Below are 21,443 nucleotides of genomic sequence, written 5' to 3' on the forward strand. Positions count from 1 at the left end.
CTGTCCTCTCTGTCCAAAATGTGAACGTTGGCATCCTCGAAAGAGTGACCTTTATCCTTAAGATGCAGATGGACTGCTGAGTCTTGTCCTGTGGAGGTGGCTCTTCTGTGTTGTGCCATGTGCTTGTGAAGTGGCTGTTTGGTCTCTCCAATGTAGAGGTCCCACTCCCACTAGGTTTATATCTGGGACTCTCCACCATTTGACCTTAGAACTGAAGAAGCTTCTCGGATGAGAGGTGAAACGTCTACAAGTAACTTAAAGAAGTCCAGACGCTTTTCTTTGCAAGCTCCTTTGACTACGATGACCTGGATGACTGAGAACCTTCACAGACATAGTTCACATTAGGTGATGGAAGGTCAGTCACACAAACAATCACAAAGCGACAGATAATTCTGCAACTCTTTTTCACCGTTTTAAAACAAGTGAAAAACATTCAAAACGACACAGAAACCAATCAGGAGGAGAGAGAAACTCAAAATAATCACGAAAACCAGCAAACTGACCACTAGTTGAACCTCTGTGGCTCTCAGTCATCCAGGTCATGCTAGTTTTAAGAGCTTGAAAAAGAAGACAGCTGGACACCTTTAGGTTTGAGCCTAAAGAAGTCTGCCTGCCTTCTTTTTTGAGAGCCTGAAGAGATAAAACTAGATAAAGCTGTCAGTGGGGGTTGAGGTACTTTTACCAATCTGTGCACAGGACCTTTTGTCTCATAATTTGTCCATGACTCTTGTGTGGGGTTATCATCTTGTGACAACTTCCTCTGCTATAATGACAGTTACAGAGAAATTGGTTGCTCCTTTGTAGCAGTACGTGGTTTTTATACCTGCGGTGTAACAGAGTAGATGTAAACCTTGCCTCTCTCCCAGCCATGGCTGTAGTACATGGGTGCTGCCACCAGGAGGACATCAGTCTGTCCGTCACTGTCAATGTCCATCGATAGCAACTCACTGCCAAAGTATGACCCAATCTAGACAAAAACACAAATAAACCATAGAAACTAAACAAGATATTACACCAAGGAAGAGATACCTGAATGTCCACCAGGTTTGATTCATTCAAATATGGTCACAGTGGATTAAAACACACCTGCTCTCCCAGCAGTGCATGCCAGATGGTCAGGTCTCCACTGTTCTTCAGGGTGAATATGATCACCTTTCCAGTGTGGTTGAATCTTGGAGCTCCAGCTACATAAAGCTGAGAGCCGCGGGATGAAATGAGTGAACCCACCGAGTAGCCTGAAAGAAGATGAAAAACTGATTCGTTTGACTTGCACACATTGACCGTTCCATTTTGTTAGACCTATTTCCTCGGATTCTTCCAAGGTAAGAAAGCTTAAAGTAGACCGACTCTGCATTTTCTTATTTCCTGTCATATGTTTCCTGTTCCAAAGGGGGATGTTCCCATTAAACCTGACTAAAGTTTCTAGTAATGTGACCAGAATGGGCCAAACACACACTTTAGACTGCTCTAAACAGTCAGTTTATCATGTTTTATTTCTACTACTGAATCTGTATGACATCATAGAGGGCATAGCCTTAGAGTGATCTCATGTATCGCAGCTATACAACCCCTGTGCTCACCATTCCTTCTGAAGACCCACAGACTACAGGCTGGTATATCACATATCATGTTGTACACTTTATATCAATATTACCCAGATAGGCTGCATGGTTCTTCAGCTCCTCTGGAAACTCATCCTGGTAGGATGATTTCGGTGGAACAACTTTCCCGTGTTTGCTTTCTTTCAGCACGGCACCATTCCAGTCATAGGCGCCCACCGCTCCGAGAAGAACACCATCCTAAAGGAAAACATGGATTTAAAGGGAAGGCACTACCACCCACTATGTTTGAGGACTCCCAGAGGCGACCCTAGAAACTCTAGGTACCCACTCTAACCCTGACTGTATGTCCAGATATTAAAGTTGTTACTGAGTCATCGGACAGCATTGAATGACCAAACCTTTGGGAAAAGCACAGAGTCCCATCTGGGAGGTCTGAGTTGGCCCTGACTGATTTTGGCACTGCACTTCCCCATTAAAGGCCCTTTAGTCACTCGTGACCAGAGATGGGCAGTAACGCGTAATCCGATTACTTTTTTCAAGTAACGAGTAAAGTAAGGGATTACTATTGCAAAAACGGTAATTAGATTACCGTTACTTTCCCGTAGGAACGCTGCATTACTGCGTTACTAAAACCGTGATTTTTTGCGAGAATGTCTCACGACAGTGACGTAAGCGAGTGCCCCGTTCGTGACAACAGCTGTGTGCAGATCAACAATGGATCACATATCGAGTGCAGAGAGAGTATGAGCGTGCAGCGTTTAAAGCGTGGAAGTACTGACCTTACTTTGAGTTTGATTCCATAAAAAGTGACAAAAACATTAGTGTCCGCTGTGCGTGGGAAGAAAACTTCTTTTTACAGCGAAAAAAACCCCTAAACTTCCAAACAAGCACCGAGTAGCTACGACGTAATGGGAAACTCACAGAGAAACTCGCGGATTCTTCCACTGACCGCGGCACACCTGCACCAGGGTAAACCTCCGCCTGCCCCACTCCTGCTTTACAGGTGAAAATAGAGCAACAGGACCGCTGAGTCTTTGACTTTATTTATTTTCTGCTGTGTTTTACTTGCATCTATTTGAAAGACTGAGTGTAAACACACAAAATATTTTATTTTATGTGCTGGAATGTGCAGAAAATAGGTTTAAATGTTAAACTAATTTCTTCCAGTCAGAGAATGTTGCAGATAATTAAATTTTTGCTTGATGCATAAAGTTAAAAGATTAAAACTAATAAAACAAATTTTAAAAAGAGACTTTTCCATTTGATTACATTTTGTATGATGGATTATGCAGAAAAAGTAGAATTGGGCTGAAAGATCTATCACTTTATCACCTACTCAGGTTGTAAATCGTGTTTTTAAAAAGTAACTAAGTAACTAAGTAATTAATTACTTTTGAAAATAAGTAATCAGTAAAGTAACAGGATTACCTTTTTGGGGAAGTAATCAGTAATTAGTTACTGATTACTTTTTTCAAGTAACTTGACCAACACTGCTCGTGACTCCTGTACTGTACTTGAGTACTTTTGATAGGACAGTAACATCATCAGGTGGCTGGTGAAACGCCTGGGTTAGTTAGGTTGTATTTTAGCCACGTTAAACAACTGTTATTTGAAAAGAAAACTCTGGGAAATGTCGCTTTCTAAATGAAACCTTGCAGTTTTATATGATTTCCATCTTGAGAAGAACTGGATAGAAAGACCATATAAGGGCGTGTATGAGGACGTAGGCCCTAAACAGTTCACAAGTGACAAGATGTTACGCAGGGAAACTTATTGAGCTCTGAGCTGCAAACCTGAAGACCCCACGATGAAAAAACCTGCTGGCAATGTTGGAACTGAAATGGTTTCTGAATCGTCCTTAAACTCAGTTGAACTGTCTCAACACACGTGTGAGCAGCCAGGCCGTCGTAAAGTCCAGATATGAACGTTTTTAAATCTTTGAGTCATCGTCTCTCCGGGACAGAAAGTCGAGGACGGCAGTGAGTGACCAAATTTTTGGCGGTGCCAGCGCCACAAAGTGTCCCGCCTGCAGGACCTGAGCTGCTGAGCCCTGCATGAGTAAACCTGCAGGAAGGAGCTGAGGATGGTTTTCCTGCAGGCAGAGATGATGCTATGATGCCTGTTTTCCTCATCAGTCTGCCTCATTTTACCTTTTTAATCCCAAAACTTAAGAGCAGAAACACTTTGCATATTTGTGTGTGTGTGTGTGTGTGTGTGTGTGTGTGTGTGTGTGTGTGTGTGTGTGTGTGTGTGTGTGTGTGTGTGTGTGTGTGTGTGTGTGTGTGCAGATTTGCATCTATTCTCCAATGAGTTCGTGCCTGCAGCTTTACGTTCAGGAAAACCATCTGTTCTCTGTTACACACACACAGTTTCCACCTCACATTTTCACTCCCTGACGCTGGGATACGATTTTCCCTGGATGAGAAACAACAGAAATATTTCTCGAAGCTTCTCATCCTGCAGCTTTAGATATTTGTCAGGACCAGAACCAGGCTGGTGATGGATGTTCGAGGACGATACCGATACCAGCATTTAAGTTTCTGTTGGCAAAACCGCCGCTCTGCTCCTGTCTTCTTTCTGGGTTCAGCTTTAGTGAAGAAAACTTGAGGAAATTGAATAATTGATACTTTGCCAAGTCCCTTTTTATGCAGAAAAAGTAGATGAAGATGTTTTTCAGCAGTAATTTAATGGAAGTTATTATTTTTTCTGTCCAGAGTGGACAGATCTTTGAAATCTAATCCTAAAATGGAAAATCCACAGATCTTCTTTTCCATTTTACTTCACAAATTCTTGTATCGCTTTATCCAAGTTAAACTTCTATCACTTAAAAAGTAATACTTGTCCTTTGATTTTCTCAGTCAATAAAAACCATGTGCCGTCCAAATATCCCATCACTAAGTCGTGTGTTACTTCGTATTTCTTTTAAAACATGAACTCGTCCTCTAAAAGCTGTATTTACTCTGTTATCTGTCTACTGTTAGCATTTGTTTGATGATCTGAAACACATCAGTGTGACAAATATGTACCTGCACCTGTTTCTGCACTCAGTGCTCTGCGTGTTGAATGTAACAGAGTGGGTCAACAGGAAAACCATTTTCTATCATAGACAGATTTGTGGAAGCTTTTGAAAGCGCTTCATTTATCACACATCACTACCACTGTGTAAGAATGCAGCTGTGAGTCACTCACTTTGACTAAATGTGAGGAGAAACCGGCCTGAGCCATCTGCAGACCGAACCCTCGACCCTGACTGCTGGTTCCTGCAAACCGGACAAACAACAAAGACGACTTAACTTTTCCCTCCAGACCCTCCAGTCCTCCTGTTACACTTTAATGAATATCATTAGATAATACTTTTCAGAGTTAATTGTGAAATGCTCGTTAGTACGATGGATTCCGCTTTTCTGTAAATACTACAGTTTAACAGGATAAATGTTAGCTGACCTTCCAGAGAGAAAATCCTCTCTCCCAGGGCGTCCACAATGTCCTTCAGCGCAGATTCATCTGTCACGTTGAAGAAGTGCATCTCATCAGGGTCACTGGCAATAAACTTGATTTCCTTTAGAAAGGCTTCGGGGTTGATTCCCCGGCGGTTGTAATAACCCAGAACCTGCAGGAGATGCAGAGGAAACAGGATGTTAGTCAGAGCTTCGTAAGTCCAGAAACAACCAATAGAAACAGAGTTCGATGGGTGGGGGTGGGGGGTCTGGGGCTAAGACTCACAGCGATGGCATACATGGTGATGTTGTCTCTCTCGCTGTCTGTGACGGCCTGCACCAGGTGAGGACTGTCATGTGATTCACCGTCTGTAATCACAATCATCACCTTCTGAGCTCCCGGCCGGCCGCCGCGCTGGAACGCCTCGGATCTGCACAGGAACATCGGATGAAGTTCAGAAGATTCAAAGCTCTGAACGCTTGTTCTGGCTAATCTTAGCTAGCTGCTTAATGTACCTGCTGGTGTAGCTTGGTTGCTAACATTATCTCTATCTAAGTCCTCTGTGAAGGCACTTTGTTAGTTTTCATCCAGAGCTTGCTTTGGACTTTTCTTGGTAGTCGTCTCAGAGAGACTCAAACATCTTTTGGAAATCCTTGGCCTTTAGCTACGAGGCCAAGAAAAAGAAACAGGAGCTACGGCCTCCAGGAGCTGATGGGGAAAGAAAAACTTGCTTTGGCTGAAAAATGCTGGAGATGCTTCATCTGTGGGTTCATGTTTGAGAACTTTTATACTTTGCCATATGGAAGTAATTAATGTTCTGACTGGTTTAATTTTGGTAGGTTTAGTAAATTATACACTAGGAAACTTTGGTTCAATCCATTTTCCCAACATGAGTAAATGACTGGAACTCTCAGGGTTGCTCAGAGTAGGTGGGTAATGGTATCAGACCAATAACTATTTAAGGGTAAGTTTGTGTAGGCCCAGCACGTTTTTGTTTGGGGTCATAATTTGGTGTCGTACCGGGCCACGTTGATTCCCAATGCCGTCCTCGTTTCCTCACCACCTCTTTGGTCGATGCGCCTGGCAGCGTCCACTACGTCCTCCACCGTCTGATACTCATCCAGTGTGAACTCGTGGACAACCGAAGAGCCGTACTGAATGACTCCCACCTGCAGCCAAAATACAGCTCTGTCCACATGAACAATAAACCACTCATGCAGCACCTGTCACCTTCAAACTATGAACAGATGAACTCTCAGATCTAAGATCAGTGGTAACCCAACATTTCGGAGAAGGTCAAAATTGACTTTTTGGGGGAAATGTGAATAGTTTTGGTGTTCCTTGTTCCCGGACTGGAAAAACTTGGCATGACAATATAATTAAAACAAGAATTGCATATTCTGACTGTGTGGGGTTTAGAGCCGGGCACTGATGATGACTCAGACCTCAGAGGGTTAAAAGCACTACAGTCTTTGTGTGCAGATAGGGCAGGATGCTCACTTTATCTGGTTCTGATCAAGAGATAAACTAACCTGTGTCTGACCTGGTCCGATGTAGAACTTGTGCAGGATGTTTATGAGGAAGTCTTGAACTTCATACCAGGGGTAGATGGAGTTGGAACCATCCAGAACAATCACAATGTCCATGAACGTCTCACACCCTACAAGATTGTAAAGGAACGTTAGAAACTGGATGGACAGATGGACGGATAGGTGGATGGAAGTGTGCTGATTACTCTGCAGGGCAGGTGCGATGGTGTTGGACAGCTTGAAGTTTCGGCCGACTCTGGAGCAGATCCCAGTGCTGTACAGGGAACTTCCACATTCGTGAGACCAGAGCGGACCGCAGGTCTGAGGCAGCACACACACCGAGTGGACAAACACAAGAGGAAGGAAGAAAATCAAAGCTTAATGACTTGGTGTGACGTGCAGAAACACATGAAATAAAACAAAACCAGTGACAACAGCAGAAGCTCTGCACGGTGTTTGTGCTGTTGGTGCTTTTTAGTGGCTCAGGAGGTAGAGCGGGTTGTCTACTAATCAGAAGGTTATGGGTTCGATCCTCAGCTCCTCTAGCCTGCATGTTAAAGTTTCCTTGACTGTAAATGTTAGGTGAAAAGCACTTTAGGGAAAGGTTGACTAAGCTTTGGAGTAAGAGAGTACTAAGTACTCAAAGTTCTATGTAAATATGAGTCGTTTACCATTTTTTGACCATTTTTACTACAAGTATGTTGTAAAATCTATAAGTGCTGAGCAGTTAAAACAATGGTGACTGTTTGTTTTCACTTCCCTCTGCTCTGTTCTTAGAGGCCTCTACCTTAGCTTTGATTCTGGCGGTGACTTTATCGTGATGAACTCTTTCGGTGGGACTCACCACAAAGCTGCTGTCTTTGGGGTTGGAGGTCAGCGTCATTCCCAGCCTCATCTTGTCCTTCCTCTCAGACACGTTGTTCAGAGTGAGTCTCCCTGATCACAGCCAGAGCAGATGCTTTGTGATTTTAAGTTGAATGTTTTAGTGTGTTTTCCTGTGAAAGTCCTGAATCTTCCTTCCTGTAGCAGTTCCTGCTGTCTGAAACATCTAACGGAAGCATTCCTACATGCAGCAGCATTTCCACTTTAAAGGGCCGACAAAGCAGTGAGCCTGAGGTGGCAACAAACCGACATGAAACCTGAGGCCAAGGCGATGACACCATGGTGAAAATGTCTTCACCATGAGGTCCACGACCTTCCCCCTGCAGGTTTTACTCTGACCTCTGTGACAGTTTACACACCTGAAAGCACCTGATCATCAATATTCATGCACTGCTGCTCACCCAGGTTGAGTCGGCTGCAGTTTGCAGAGTTCTTGCTGTCCAGCGGGCATCGGTACACATCGCCAGTCTGCTTCTTCCCCGTGGACTCAAAGGGAGCTCCAACCAGCAACCTGCAACCACGCACACAGTTTGAATCACAAACTTTATTTATAATGCAAAAGTCACGAATTCTAGAAAAAGAGGGACTCGTCTTTGAGGCTCGAACGCCGTATCGGACTGGTTTTATATGGTTAGATGTCCAAAGCCGAGCTGTTGGACTGCTGCACGTACACTTTATAATACAGCTCACAAAGCTCATGACTTTTAAGTATTTGTGGGTAAATATAATGACCTTATAATTCTAAATAAAATATATTATTACACCCTTAGTTGCGAGCTGTATTATGTCACCAACTGAACTTAAGTGTGTGTAACCTGAAGCATTATGTCATTGTCTTTGTCCAGGCTCAAAGCAAAGAGGAGGGTTTGCTAGGATTAGCCCGAGCGTTCAGGAGCTGTGAAAGACAGAACAGGAGGTTTCTGCACCATCACTCACAGCCTCCACTCCACTCAGAGCTACAACAGCCTACAGTGTGTGTCTGATATGAAAACGTTATGTTTTGTGGTCTGTTAATCCTTTCATTGGAGTGCTCTTGGTTGGGTTCTGGCCCAGTATGAGCTGCGTTTAAATCACAGACCTTCTTGGTATTTTTCTGCACGTACAGAAACTTTTTCACTTCCCCTCCTCAGAGGTCAGTCCTCGTGGCAGCGGTCATGTTAGACACAGATCCTGCTGCCACAGTTACACTCAGCAGGCGGGTCATTAGTGTTAACCGGCGTAAACGCCACCACATGTGGCCTCAGTGGCGGTTCTGGGAAGAGGGCTGACTCACATACCAGAGGAGCTGCTGCGGCAGAGCGCTAACCCTCAATCTGCTAAAGTGTCTCCTGTCCACATCAAACGGCGGAAAAGCAGGGCTGACAAACCACATCCCAGAACGCAGGCGGCCCGGGTTCACATCCTGCAGACAGAAGCACGCCTCCGAGCCTCTGACATCATCCCGCCATGCTGATCACTTCCTGAGCAGGTGATGTTGTTTAGCTTTCGGTGAAACTTCAAACTGCACGGGCTCTTCTGCTGCTGCTTTACGGGACTCTTTGTCATTTAATTGATGATCTCCGGGATGTTTTCCCCGAAACCAACAGCTCGAAGGTGAAGCCTGATAAATCTACCGGCGTAGACGCTGCTGGAGTTAAAAGTGGTGATCTTCTATCAGACAATTACAGTGTTGCAGACTTTCTGGAGTAATCCGATTACAAGTCAACCAAAGCTTTCCTCTCACAGGTTTGATTGCTTTTATGACCTCAGCCTTGTTCCTGCACAAACATCCCAGCTGACCACCGCCGAAGAGCCCAAACCAGCCTGTGTGGAAGACAGCGTCAGCCATGCCTCCAGCATCTCTTCTTCTTTCGATGCCACTCGTTCCCCGATGACGATGACCTCACGTCACAGCTTTTATGATCAGTTTATATGAAAACAAGTGTTCATTTATTCCAATATCTTTACTTGGTGATGCCACTTTTAGGCCATCGCTTGTGTTTCTTAGCGTTGTCTTTCTCCTCGAGTTCTCCATTCGTCACTTCCTGTTTTATTTTGGTAACAGCCTGTGTACATCCTGTCCTGCCCAACATAGATAATTTAATTACATGTAAATTTTGTTAAAAGTAACAAACTTTCACTGTTTAAAACATTGAATTTAATCGAGTGTGGTCAAATAAAGTGTACGTGGCATGGTAGAGATTCATACTAAGCTCATTTTCCTTAATAATTAATTATTTAAATACAAAAAAAATTAAATAATAATCAGTTCCTGCGAGTTTATTTTGGATTTGTGATGAACTTGTTTTTATTTTTGCCTGCATCTGCTCGTCTCCTGCAGCACCTTTTGTTGCTCTTTCACATTTAGCTTCATTAGAGTAGATGTCTTACAGCTGGCTGTTACTGAAGGAACGCAAGTCAGAGCCTCTGGTAGCAGCTCGGCCTGATGGTGCACACACACACACACACACTCACACACACACACACACACACACACACACACACACACACACACGGACAGCAGCTTGAATCCTGGCTGAGGAAACGCACAGCGGGAGGTTTGACCTCAGATGTAACTGAGGTCACCACAGGTCCTTCGGCGGCGACTCTGAGCCGTCGCTCTCACAGATGTAACCGAGGCAGATGTTTGCTCTCTGTTACTTTCAACAACCTGATGAGCAACACATCTGCTGTCTAAGTGGAGCGACACTCGATTGTGTTGCAGTTTTGCAGACGCAGCACCTGAACCAATCGTGAGTGAGTAATCAGTCCTCACTCGTACTTCGAGGGAATCACAGACTGCAGATCAGATTAATGCAGAACAAAGAAGGGGAAACAGGGATGACCAATCTCTGATTACACTGTGATTTATGCGCTTTGGGACTATGATGAGGAAAAAGTGAAACTCGTGTTGCACACGGTTAAACAAAACCAGATAAATATCCAAACCAGGACACGCAGGACAAATAGAGTCGATAAGAGATGCATGAGGACATTTCCTCTAATGTTACAGACTCAGCTGACCTTTATCAGCAAACAGTTTCTGCTTCAACATATTTGAAAGGTTTCACACAATCCACCGAAATCGATATCGGGGATCATTCGTCTTAGAGACGTTTAAAGGAAGAGTCAAACTAATGAAGCCACTTTAAAACGATGAAAACAGCTTCATGATCAAAGCGGGCTCGTCCTCACTCTCATGGCAGCTCTCTGCGCAGTGAGCGAGGCACTGAGGAACATGGAGCTGCTAGTGAGGAGACCACAGCTTCTCTTCATGGTCATTGGCCAGAGGGGCCGATGGCGCGATATGGCGGCCTCGCCTCTGTCAGTCTGCCCCAGGGCAGCTGTGGCTCAACCGTAGCTGCCTCCACCAGTGTGTGAATGTGAGAGTGAATGAATAGTGGCATTGTAAAGCGCTTTGGGTGCCTTGAAAAGCGCTATATAAATCCAATCCATTATTGTCTCAACCCTGCATGTGGACAGTTCACTCCTGTGGGTACCCGCTGCATTAAAATGCGACCTAACACAATTGCGACCGACCCACGCTGAGCTTCGAGAGCGCTCCAGCTGAGCCGTCCACAGAGGAGAGGAACGCTCCGGGGTTCCTACAGCCTTTTCTCCCAAAATAATCTGACGTGTTTATGCTGCTACACGAATACGTTCAAAGGACAACCTCTGACCAAAGCCTCGCTCTTGTGTGACCGACCTCCAGCAGAGAAGGTGAAATGGTCAGCATTCAGGTCAGAGCAGCATCCCTGAGATCTATCCATACAACATCTGTTTGACAGAAAGTCTTTCCCATTTCCTTTATATTGGGCTGCCTGTAGATCAGGAAGCAGACCAGATGATCATCTGTTAGCCTGAAGGTTGACGGTTCGATCCCTGGCTGCTCCAGTCTGCACGCTAATGTGTTTGTGAAGCTCAGGTACTCCCGATGAGTCCATTGGAGTGTGAGTGTTAGATAGAAAGTATGCAGGTGTAGAGGAAGTATTTACTATTTCAGTGGACCGCGTCCAGCTGCAGACAGCCACCCACTGAAAACATCTGGAGCTTCATGAAACCAAAATAATAATTGTCATTTCTATGAAAAGGAGTACCGCAATCTTTTTATTAGCCTGAACAAACAGGACTTTAAACCTCATCAATGTACAGAGCAGGAATGAGAAAGACGACTGATCGCGGCTGAAACAGGAAGCAGGCGGCAGTCGCAGAGCCTGACGGTTTATTGGTACAAAGAATTCTCCCATGAACTCAGGAATATTGAGGATAACTGGGAAGACAGAAGGCGAGGATTATGCCTCTGTGCCGAGTGTCAAACACCTGAAATGCAGATATCACCGTGCAGAAAAACAATCCTGCTGAATTACTGTGTCAGATCCCCTTTACAACACGCACACACACACGCACACACGGTGGCGAGCGGCGTGATGGGCTTCACAGAGGGAGGCTGGGGAATAACAAACCACAACACATAGTTTCCAGATCCGGCGCTCCGCCTCCAGATGCAGGAGAGACTGCTCGCAAGACAAATGCAAATACTTTCCACTTGTTTACCTGAGACTTCAAAAGGAAGAGCGATTCTGTAATCCTGGAGGATCGCGAGGTATGCGTCACGGCTGAAAGAGTTTCCAGATAACAAAAAAACTGTTGGACAATCTCACCTGCAACCGCAGACAGAGGCTGAGAGGAAAACAACAGCGTAACCTCCTGATAATTAACTAAGTGCTCACAGGTTTCTGCTGTTTCATTTTCTGCCCTTCTGATTCCCAGGTGACGAACAAACACTCGCTGACGCTGCCAAACGTTTCATTCTTTCCACTGATTCTGAACTTTATTTAAAAGATTTCAAACAGCAGCGCATCATGCCAAGATCTAAAGAACCAAAGTCAGCGACGTCATCAGTCTGAAAGGTTACAGGCTTTGGGAGTGCAGCGAACCACAGCGAGAGCCGTTATCCACACGTGGAGGAAAACTGGAGCAGAGCTGAACCTTCACAGGAGCGGCTTCAACGGCTCATCCAGAGGCCGCAGAACAACATCGACTCTGCTCGGTTAAGGTCAGAGGTCATGATTCAACAATGAGAAAAACACGGGGCAAAAATGACCTCCGTGAAAGTTCAAGGCTCATCTCACATCTGCCAGAAAACATCTGGATGATCCCAGAGAGGGTTTGAGCCCCGTCACATCTGATGAGACACCATCACGGCAGCAGCAGACATGGTGGTGGTCTGGGCTGCTCTGCTGCTCCAGGAGGATGTCCTCCCATCAGTTCATGCCATGAAGCTCAAGAGCACTCAGGCAGCAGGACAATGATCCAAATGAAGGTCTCGGAGTGGACCTTAAACAGCTGTTCATCCTGGAAAAACCTCCAACATGTCTGAATTCAAACAATCCTCCAAAGATGAGTCGACCAAAGTTTCTCCACAGTGACGTGAAAGACTCACTGAAGGCATCACAAACACAGCACTGCTGTTTCTGCTGGTGGAACAACCAGTTACCAGGTGTAGGGGCAGTTACTTTTGCACACAGGGCAGGTAGGTTTGATCACTTTGTTCCCTTAATGAATGAAATCATTGGTTTTGTGGTTTCCTTTGTCTGATATCAGATACTTTCCCACAGCTCTGTGCAGAGTTTTTGTCACCAAGACTTGATCAGTTTCTCAGTGTTCCTAATATCTCGTTTTTATTCTGAAGCTTCTTCGTATTTTCATATTTCTTTCTAAAGTCGTCTTCTTTCATCCCACTTTAACACACCTCATCTCCTCTGAAGGCCCGCTGAGAGTCCACGAAGGCTGAAAATATAAAGATGAAGGATGGGAGAGCAGACTGAGCGGGGAGCCAAGGACAAACTGTACAGGAACGAGTGTTTGCACGAGAGCGCGAGAGTGACGACCTGCGTTATGAAATCTGGATTTTCAGCAGTAAGAACTATAAATAATGTCCACATGCTCTGCAGAGAAATGTTCCACGTTTCAGTCTCGTTGGTGGAAAATGTGTCATCCTAACATGATCTTGACATCTCGACATAATTCACGGCCACGCTGCAGAGGGAGGACGGAAACAGACGAGCGGCGTTCCAAGTCGAAGGTATTTCAGCTCCATGGCCCAGAACATACAAACCTGCTGGCTTCAGACGGGCCGCGGCCTCCAGTAAATCCCAGCACCCCGCCATTATCTTTCATCCTCAACCAGACACGCAGACACGCAGACACCATCTATTCTGTCCTCACCTGGAGGAGATGTTCAGCTTGAGCTGAGCCTCCCCGAGGAGACGAGAACATTTTCCTAGAACTCTCTCCAGTTTTGAACGTGTTGGAAGCCTCGAGATGGAGCGCTTCGACATCGCCGGCCGGACACGACGAGCAAGAAACCGAGAGATGTGGCCCCGCCCTGAGTCCTCGCCTGCGTCAAAACGGACATCACGTTTAATTCAGGCCTGAAACTCACGAGGGAAGACTTCACTGAGCCCTGCAGGCTCATCTTCACATAAACCTCCTTCAGTCAGACTTTACAGGTGTCGCCCCCTGCTGGCTGTTACAGTAATGCAGGTTTAAGGCTTGGTTTTGTAAGCTGCTGCCATCTTTTCACTTCAGCCTACACCTGACTGCACCTGTCAGCCGTGTGCCATCCTGCTAACGCCAGCGGGTTAAACTTTGCTGTAACCATTGGACTCTCAGTGGAGTCTCGGAGCTACTTGGACCCTGAAACAGTTCATGAACAGGTGGGTTAAAGTAAACCAAGGAATCTATAAGAACGGGTTCGGGACGCGACGCCGGGATTCTCACCACTGCTGTCCTCCCGCCTCGTGCTGCTGCACCGTGTACCCGAACTGAGCTTCTTTAGACCCAGCGAAGATCTTGAAGTTCTTCGTGTCAAAGTTGAAACAGAGCTGAAGATCTGAAAGACAGAAAAAGGTTTGTTTTTATTCACCACCCATTAAAACCAGTCCACAGTGAGTCCTGCAGCCACGTGAGCTGGGAACGGCCCAACAAAGTGAAAGCAGCTGTAACGCAGGCTGCTATCGCTCTCAGAAGCTGTGCTATCAACCTAACATCATCAAGCTGCTGACGTAGACGGTATCTCTGCAGTCCAGACTTTATTCACGTATCACCAAATCACAGCAACAATCACTTCAAGGTGCTTCATGTTGCAAGGAAAAACCCAACAATCATATGACCCCTATGAGCAGCACTCTGGAGACAGTGGGAAGGAAAAACTCCCTCTTAATAGGAAGAAACCTCCAGCAGAAAATGGGAAATACTATTTTCACACTGCTAAAAATGACTTGTGCTGTACTTAAATTTACTTAATTTATCATTTGTGTTTCCTTTCCTGTAAAAACCTGACGCGTGTTCCTGCCTTTAAGTGTTTGCAGGTAAACATATAATACTTACACATATATATATATTATCATAATTATAATACACTGACATTCCTTTTAATCACAGGGGAATTCTGCCTTTAGTCGTGGGCCGTATCTTAAAGTGTTACGGAGCGTTTTATTGTTATTTTAGTTTTCGTTATTTTAGTTTCGTCTCCCTCTGTCTCCCTCTGTCGCCACGACCGCCGGGGTGATCGTGGCTCAAGAGTTGGGAGTTCGCCTTGTAATCTGAAGGTTGCCCCGGCTTGGACAGTCTTGGTCGTTGTGTCCTTGGGCGAGACACTTCACCCGTTGCCTACTGGTGGTGGTCAGAGGGCCCGGTGGCGACAGTGTCCAGCAGCCTCGCCTCTGTCAGTGCGCCCCAGGGTGGCTGTGGCTACAACGTAGCTGCCATGTGTGTGAATGTGTGGATGACTGGATATGCAAAGTGCTTTGGGGTCCTTAGGGACTAATAAAGCTATACAAATACAGACCATTTGGTAGTCTCATCTCTTTGTGTGCCTTTTACTTCCTGATTGTGCCTGTTGCCTGCTCAGACCCCAGCGTGTACATACAGTTGGTCCTGTCCTGTTATTTTGATCTAATCCCATAACTCATCCATGCCGTGGTGGATCTGATGTCATCACTGGTTGGTTTTGTGTCTTTCCTCCTGCTCCGATGATGTAATCAGCTCTCAGCTTTCTCACTGAGAGCGTTTCTGGTTACGGGATCATCTGATTGGCTGATATGTCATTCACCAGGTTTAAAATGCATATGGCATTCATTCACAACCTTTTGATCTCAGTGTGACCTTTTGACCATTTGCTTTTTGTCCGTATGCTGCTGAAGTATTTCCTGAGCACTCCGGTTTGCTTCTCCCAGCTGTGGCGCGATTGGAAAACTGGGCACGCTGCCGGGATCGTTGGCCAGCAGTGGTGATGAGTTTGGCTGCTGAGGACAAAAGTGAAAGACGCTGGAAGCCAGAAGAGTCGTGTTTGTTTGCTCGTGGCTCAGAGGAATCTGCCCCTGTTTGAGCTGGGCCAGGAATCCGGGCAGGGATCGATCCGGGTCTGACGGTCGCTGATGTGGACGATCCTCCCGACCTGTGGTCAGTGACAGGTTTTTCTATGTGCGTCTCATAATTGAAGGCAGATTAGAATCCAGATTGAGTATCAGCTGTGAGATTAGTTTTGTTCCTGTTTCCACAGAAATCTCCACTTTTTTTAGAACAGTTCAAAGACGGGAGCGTTTCATGATCACTGCTCGACGAGCTGCCAAAGCCCGTCTGTGCCGCTTCCTGCATCAAACTAACAGCATTTCATAAAGAGAACGTCACACGGTGGAGGTGTGATGGTCTGGGCTGCTCTCCAGCTTCAGGACGACTCGCTGTAAGTGAGGAAACCGTGAGTTCTGCTCTCTACCAGAAAGCCCTGAAGGCAGCAGGACAATGAGCAGAAATGCATGTCCACCTCTGATTGGCTCAAACAACAAAATGACGTTTTGGAGCAGCCAGTATTAAATGAGCGTTCATGCTGGAAAACCCTCCATTGGTCCGAATTCAAACAATCCTCCACAGTGACGTGAAAGACCCACTGAAGGCATCGCAACACTGGACTGCAGTTCTCACTGCTGAGGCTGGAACAATGAGTTACCAGGTGTAGGGGGCAGTTACTTTTGCACACAGGGCAGGTAGATTTGATCACTTAATGAATGAAATCGTCATTTAAAAAGTGCACTGAGTTTACTCTACAGATATCTCCAAAATACACAAACAGCACCACGAGCTCCACAAACACTTCACTATCTTCGTCCGAGACGTTCTATCAGACCTTTGTCTGTTTTTAAATATCTTCAAAAACATCACTTTTTCCAGTTTGCTTCAAAGTTTCTGCTTACATAAGACGACACGTATCAAAGATCATGCTGATCATCATCCAGAGCAGGCCGAGCTGCTCCCAGAGCTGGCTGCGCCGTTAATACCTCTGCTTTCTTTAGTTATATAAAAGTTTTCTATGTATCAGAAGAGTTTCAGGCTGTTCTGTGCCTGAAGCAGACAAAATCACAGCAGCACGCTGCATGTCTGTGGTTTCTGTAAAACGCCAAAACCAGCAGAAACACGAGAAGCTTTTCAACTTTCAGTTTGTTTGGTTACTGTGGCTGGAGGTGGGTGTAGAGCAGTTCTCCCTCTAAGCTGCCCACTGCTGGCACAGAAAATCTGCGATGCGCACAAAAAAAATCTGACCTGCACTGAAATTAAAATTAAACTTTAACAATTCTGTTCTGCAGTGTTAGTCAGTGACTGGCTGCTCCCGTGTGGGATCAGAACGATGCCGCCTTATCCCACAGTCCAGCCAATGATGCGATTCACATTCGTATCCAATCAGCGTGGTTTACAGGCTATGACGCGTCCTTATGTGCCGGTGTTTTAGCAAAGCAGCTGATGTGGAGTGAAGCCACGTTAATGCCAACGTGTACAACCATTGGAGATGTGAGCAGGACAGACGGAACAACTGACGGACAAAGTGAGGACTTTATACCAGTTTTTAAATTGTGTTGATCGGCCGCGTAAAACCAGAGTTATGATAAAATATCTGCAATGTTTGGTTTTCTTCCTGAATACTGTCGTTGTTTATATTTACTGCAGGAAGAAACGGTAAAAACGGCGTTTTATAAGGAAAACGCTCGAAAGCCTGCGAGCAAAAACACCAAAACTCCCAGCCTTTCCTATTGGTGGAAAAATGTACCATGTTGACCAATCAAAAAATGATATGGCAACATGGCCTTTAGTTGTTTAGGGAGGGGGAAGTTTTAGGAGTGACGGCGTGTTTGAGATGTGAGAGATTTGAGACGTTTAGCACAAATCTTGTGTAGTTAGTGTGTAGTTAGTGTGTAGTTAGAGTGTAGTTAGTGTGTAGTTAGTGTGTAGTTAGTGTGTAGTTAGTGTGTAGTTAGAGTGTAGTTAGTGTGTAGTTAGAGTGTAGTTAGAGTGTAGTTAGTGTGTAGTTAGAGTGTAGTTAGTGTGTAGTTAGTGTGTAGTTAGTGTGTAGTTAGAGTGTAGTTAGTGTGTAGTTAGTGTGTAGTTAGTGTGTAGTTAGAGTGTAGTTAGTGTGTAGTTAGAGTGTAGTTAGTGTGTAGTTAGAGTGTAGTTAGAGTGTAGTTAGTGTGTAGTTAGTGTGTAGTTAGAGTGTAGTTAGTGTGTAGTTAGTGTGTAGTTAGAGTGTAGTTAGTGTGTAGTTAGTGTGTAGTTAGAGTGTAGTTAGTGTGTAGTTAGAGTGTAGTTAGTGTGTAGTTAGTGTGTAGTTAGAGTGTAGTTAGAGTGTAGTTAGTGTGTAGTTAGAGTGTAGTTAGTGTGTAGTTAGTGTGTAGTTAGTGTGTAGTTAGAGTGTAGTTAGAGTGTAGTTAGTGTGTAGTTAGTGTGTAGTTAGAGTGTAGTTAGTGTGTAGTTAGTGTGTAGTTAGAGTGTAGTTAGTGTGTAGTTAGAGTGTAGTTAGTGTGTAGTTAGTGTGTAGTTAGTGTGTAGTTAGAGTGTAGTTAGAGTGTAGTTAGTGTGTAGTCAGTGTGTAGTCAGTGTGTAGTTAGTGTGTAGTCAGTGTGTAGTTAGAGTGTAGTTAGAGTGTAGTTAGTGTGTAGTTAGTGTGTAGTTAGAGTGTAGTTAGTGTGTAGTTAGTGTGTAGTTAGAGTGTAGTTAGTGTGTAGTTAGTGTGTAGTTAGAGTGTAGTTAGTGTGTAGTTAGAGTGTAGTTAGTGTGTAGTTAGTGTGTAGTTAGAGTGTAGTTAGAGTGTAGTTAGTGTGTAGTCAGTGTGTAGTCAGTGTGTAGTTAGTGTGTAGTGTAGTCAGTAGTGTTGTTGTGTGTCAGAACAATGAGGCGCCTGCTGAGTGTTACAGGTGTTACAGCAGTGACACATCTGCTGCTGTCAGGCCTGCAGGTATCAGGCTGTTGTTCTCCTTCATCTCATAATAGAAATTATTTTTTGTGACACAAATAATTTGTGTGGCATCAGATTTGATGCAGAACAGCTGATTGTTCTGTAAATAGTTTGAAATGTTTGTTTAAGAAACACCTTGGCTGCATTTTTAGGTAAACAGCTGCAAAAACACTTGTTTGCAAAACTCAGTTACTTTTTGAAGAAGTAACTAAATAATTAATTACCCAACATTGGTCATTATTTACTGTATGTTGCAGACAGAGTTACAGACTCTCTCCCAGACCACAGACTCACAATACAGTCAGAGCTTTATTGGAGTTCAAGTTATTTTTGCTTCCAATAGTGTTAACATGCTGCACATGAACAAGATTGTTTAAGTTTTCATTGTAAGTGGGCTGAAGCAGTTAATTAAAAGTCGTCTAACATAAATGCTGTAATTTGATTACTTTAGTAAACATGTAACTTGGATGCTGGCGTGACCACAGTGCACACGTCTGCTGGCGCTCACAGTGGTCCACGGGACGCTCAGGGAGTTTGTGTGTTCGCTCAGACACGTGGAACATTAGAACGCTGGTGTAGAGACAGCTCTGAGCGGCAGGTTAATCGGTTTGCAGATGAGGTGAAATCAGATTCAAACAGCACAGGAACGAGTTCTCAGAGCACCTGTTGAGGAGGGTGTGGTAACTAATGACTTCCTGTTTGGTGCAACCAACCACAAACTGAGGAGCAGCAACAACAGCGAGAGCGTAACGATCTGCCTAAAAGCCACGGCGTGCTGTTAAATCGTTTTATCCTCTGACATCCTGCAGAAAACCTCATCGCCCTGCAGACCGCCGAACCTCCGGGGACAACAGCCTGATCCTCCAGCCATCACACCAAACTGCACTGATGCAATAAAGAGGAGAGGGACGGCTTCAGTGTGAGGAAACAGTTTAAACAGAAGAAATCAGGAAAAATGGTTCCTGCGACCGTCCGCTGGGACTGAGGAGGGCCAGTCTGTAATCCTACACCGCAGTGCTGCAGAGGATGGAGACATCAGCAGCGCCAACACGGCCTCGCATGCTTTCCAACAGATGTCACAAAATCAAATGATGTTCCTGTTATTTCCTGTTTTATTTTGAAGTTACTCCGTTTACATCTTACTGCGCTCAGCTTCCTGCCTTTGTTGTTTTCCCACACAGGTGGTCAGCTGATCGCTCTGCACAGCAGGGATGCTGCTTCCTGCTCGCTCAGTTTTCTTTTCCTACTTTGTACGTTTGTTTCCTCGCACTCCCACTTTCCCTGATGGACTGCCCAGCCTGGACTGAAACACCAGGGTTTCATTTGGGTCTTTCTACCTGGGAATTCTTGCCTTGTAGTACCATCAGGTCATTTTTTACCATGATAAATAAGCATGGCACCTTTTTAATGGATTTTGGAATATTCCAGTTTAGTCTGAAAGTTGTTGGTGAAGCTTCAGTGCTCCCTGTCTTCACCAAGTTAAATGCAAAACCAACATAAACCTCTTGAACATCCTCTCTGAGACCTCGATCTTTAAAGACTCTGCAGTTCCTCTGACGTCCAGCAGAGGCAGCAGTGAGTCAGTCCCCATAGACTTCTGTGTTAACCCTCTCAGGCTCAAATTAAGTTTTTTGTTGCTAATGCACAACCAAGTCCTGCAGTGGTACTTCTGAGTAAAAAAACTCATAAAATATGTATGTGGGGTGATCAGGTTGTTAGTTTTTAACTGTTGCAAATCTGCAACGTCTGCCTGGAGAGGGTTAAAACGTTACAGCAGAAATAAACATGTTTGCAGCCTGACACACAAACTTCACACCAACTCTATTGAAGTTTGAATTTCGCATTAAGGAGCTTGAGCCAGAAACCGCAGTCGGCCGGCTACATCCACTTTTGCACACTGCTCTCCACACACCTGAGTGTCTGAAGCAGCCATTACTCCAATTTAAAATCTTCCTTCTCATCTGGGAACTCTCTGCTGCGCCTCAGCAGCAAAACACAAGCCTGCTGTCGGAGAGCTGCATGTGACGTCCTTGTTTTGCCTCATCTGCGCATGCGGGTCTCTTCGGGACCGCAGAAGGCTTCATGTTAAACTAATCTGAACACCTGCACTAAACAAAAAGGATCTGTGTGCACTCATGCTCACGAAGGCTCACTGTCTCTCGAAAATGTTAGAAAGTCTGACAGAGGCTGATAAATGTCAGGATCTAAGAACTTTTAACAAACCAGAGCGAAATGAATTTTGGGAAGAGAAAGAAAAGTCCAGATGTTGAAGGAGCTGCAGCCTGTCTGCAGTTTCAAAGAGGAAACAGTCCACATCCAAAAGCTTTCTATCCAGATTTTGGACCTGGACTCAAAGTCCTCATCTTGCTGGTGGACCATCAGCAGCACCTGTCTGATGTGACCTCTCTGACCTGCTCTGTGTTACCTGTTGCATCGCTCACCTGGCAGGAAGCTGTAGGTCCACAGCAGCAGAAGGTGGTGATAATCCATGAGTGCGTCTGAGAGAGAAATAAACAGAGTGTGAGTGAGTGAGTCCCGGCTCTGCTGCTCTGATGTGTGAAGAAGAGAGGAGGAGGAGGAGTAAATGCACCTCCTCCTGCCTCATGTGTCTGATTTTTTAAAGAGCCTCTTAAAGGTCACCTTTTCTTTTCACAGCAGGAGCTTTAATGTCTCAGTCGCTGCACAAACAGGAAATGCCTCCATGTGAGTCTGTGATTCCACACGGTGCTGAAGCCCAGATGTGAACATCTGCCCAAAACTCCCCGGGAG

The 21,443-nt window shown here is 45.1% G+C and overlaps 1 protein-coding gene across 1 annotated transcript in view; it reads right to left on the reverse strand.

The window, feature by feature from the left end:
* The window catches only part of LOC146629752 (integrin alpha-11-like), a 36,536-nt gene extending 15,351 nt beyond the window's left edge, over positions 1-21,185 (reverse strand). The window contains exons 1-13 of the mRNA XM_085360220.1: positions 21,116-21,185; positions 14,174-14,285; positions 7,813-7,922; positions 7,374-7,465; positions 6,736-6,850; positions 6,533-6,660; positions 6,021-6,169; positions 5,286-5,430; positions 5,007-5,172; positions 4,752-4,822; positions 1,655-1,799; positions 1,087-1,235; positions 824-967 (exon numbers count right to left, since the gene is read on the reverse strand). Coding sequence (XP_085216346.1) covers positions 824-967; positions 1,087-1,235; positions 1,655-1,799; positions 4,752-4,822; positions 5,007-5,172; positions 5,286-5,430; positions 6,021-6,169; positions 6,533-6,660; positions 6,736-6,850; positions 7,374-7,465; positions 7,813-7,922; positions 14,174-14,285; positions 21,116-21,164 — 1,575 coding nt within the window. The 5' untranslated portion in view covers positions 21,165-21,185. The remainder of the gene's footprint in view (positions 1-823; positions 968-1,086; positions 1,236-1,654; positions 1,800-4,751; positions 4,823-5,006; positions 5,173-5,285; positions 5,431-6,020; positions 6,170-6,532; positions 6,661-6,735; positions 6,851-7,373; positions 7,466-7,812; positions 7,923-14,173; positions 14,286-21,115) is intronic.
* Between the last annotated feature and the right edge of the window lie 258 nt (positions 21,186-21,443).

Source organism: Diplotaxodon limnothrissa, linkage group LG7 (assembly GCF_057381915.1).
Source record: "Diplotaxodon limnothrissa isolate DT_005_m linkage group LG7, D_limnothrissa_male_GT1.1, whole genome shotgun sequence".
Classification (NCBI taxonomy): Eukaryota; Metazoa; Chordata; class Actinopteri; order Cichliformes; family Cichlidae; genus Diplotaxodon; species Diplotaxodon limnothrissa.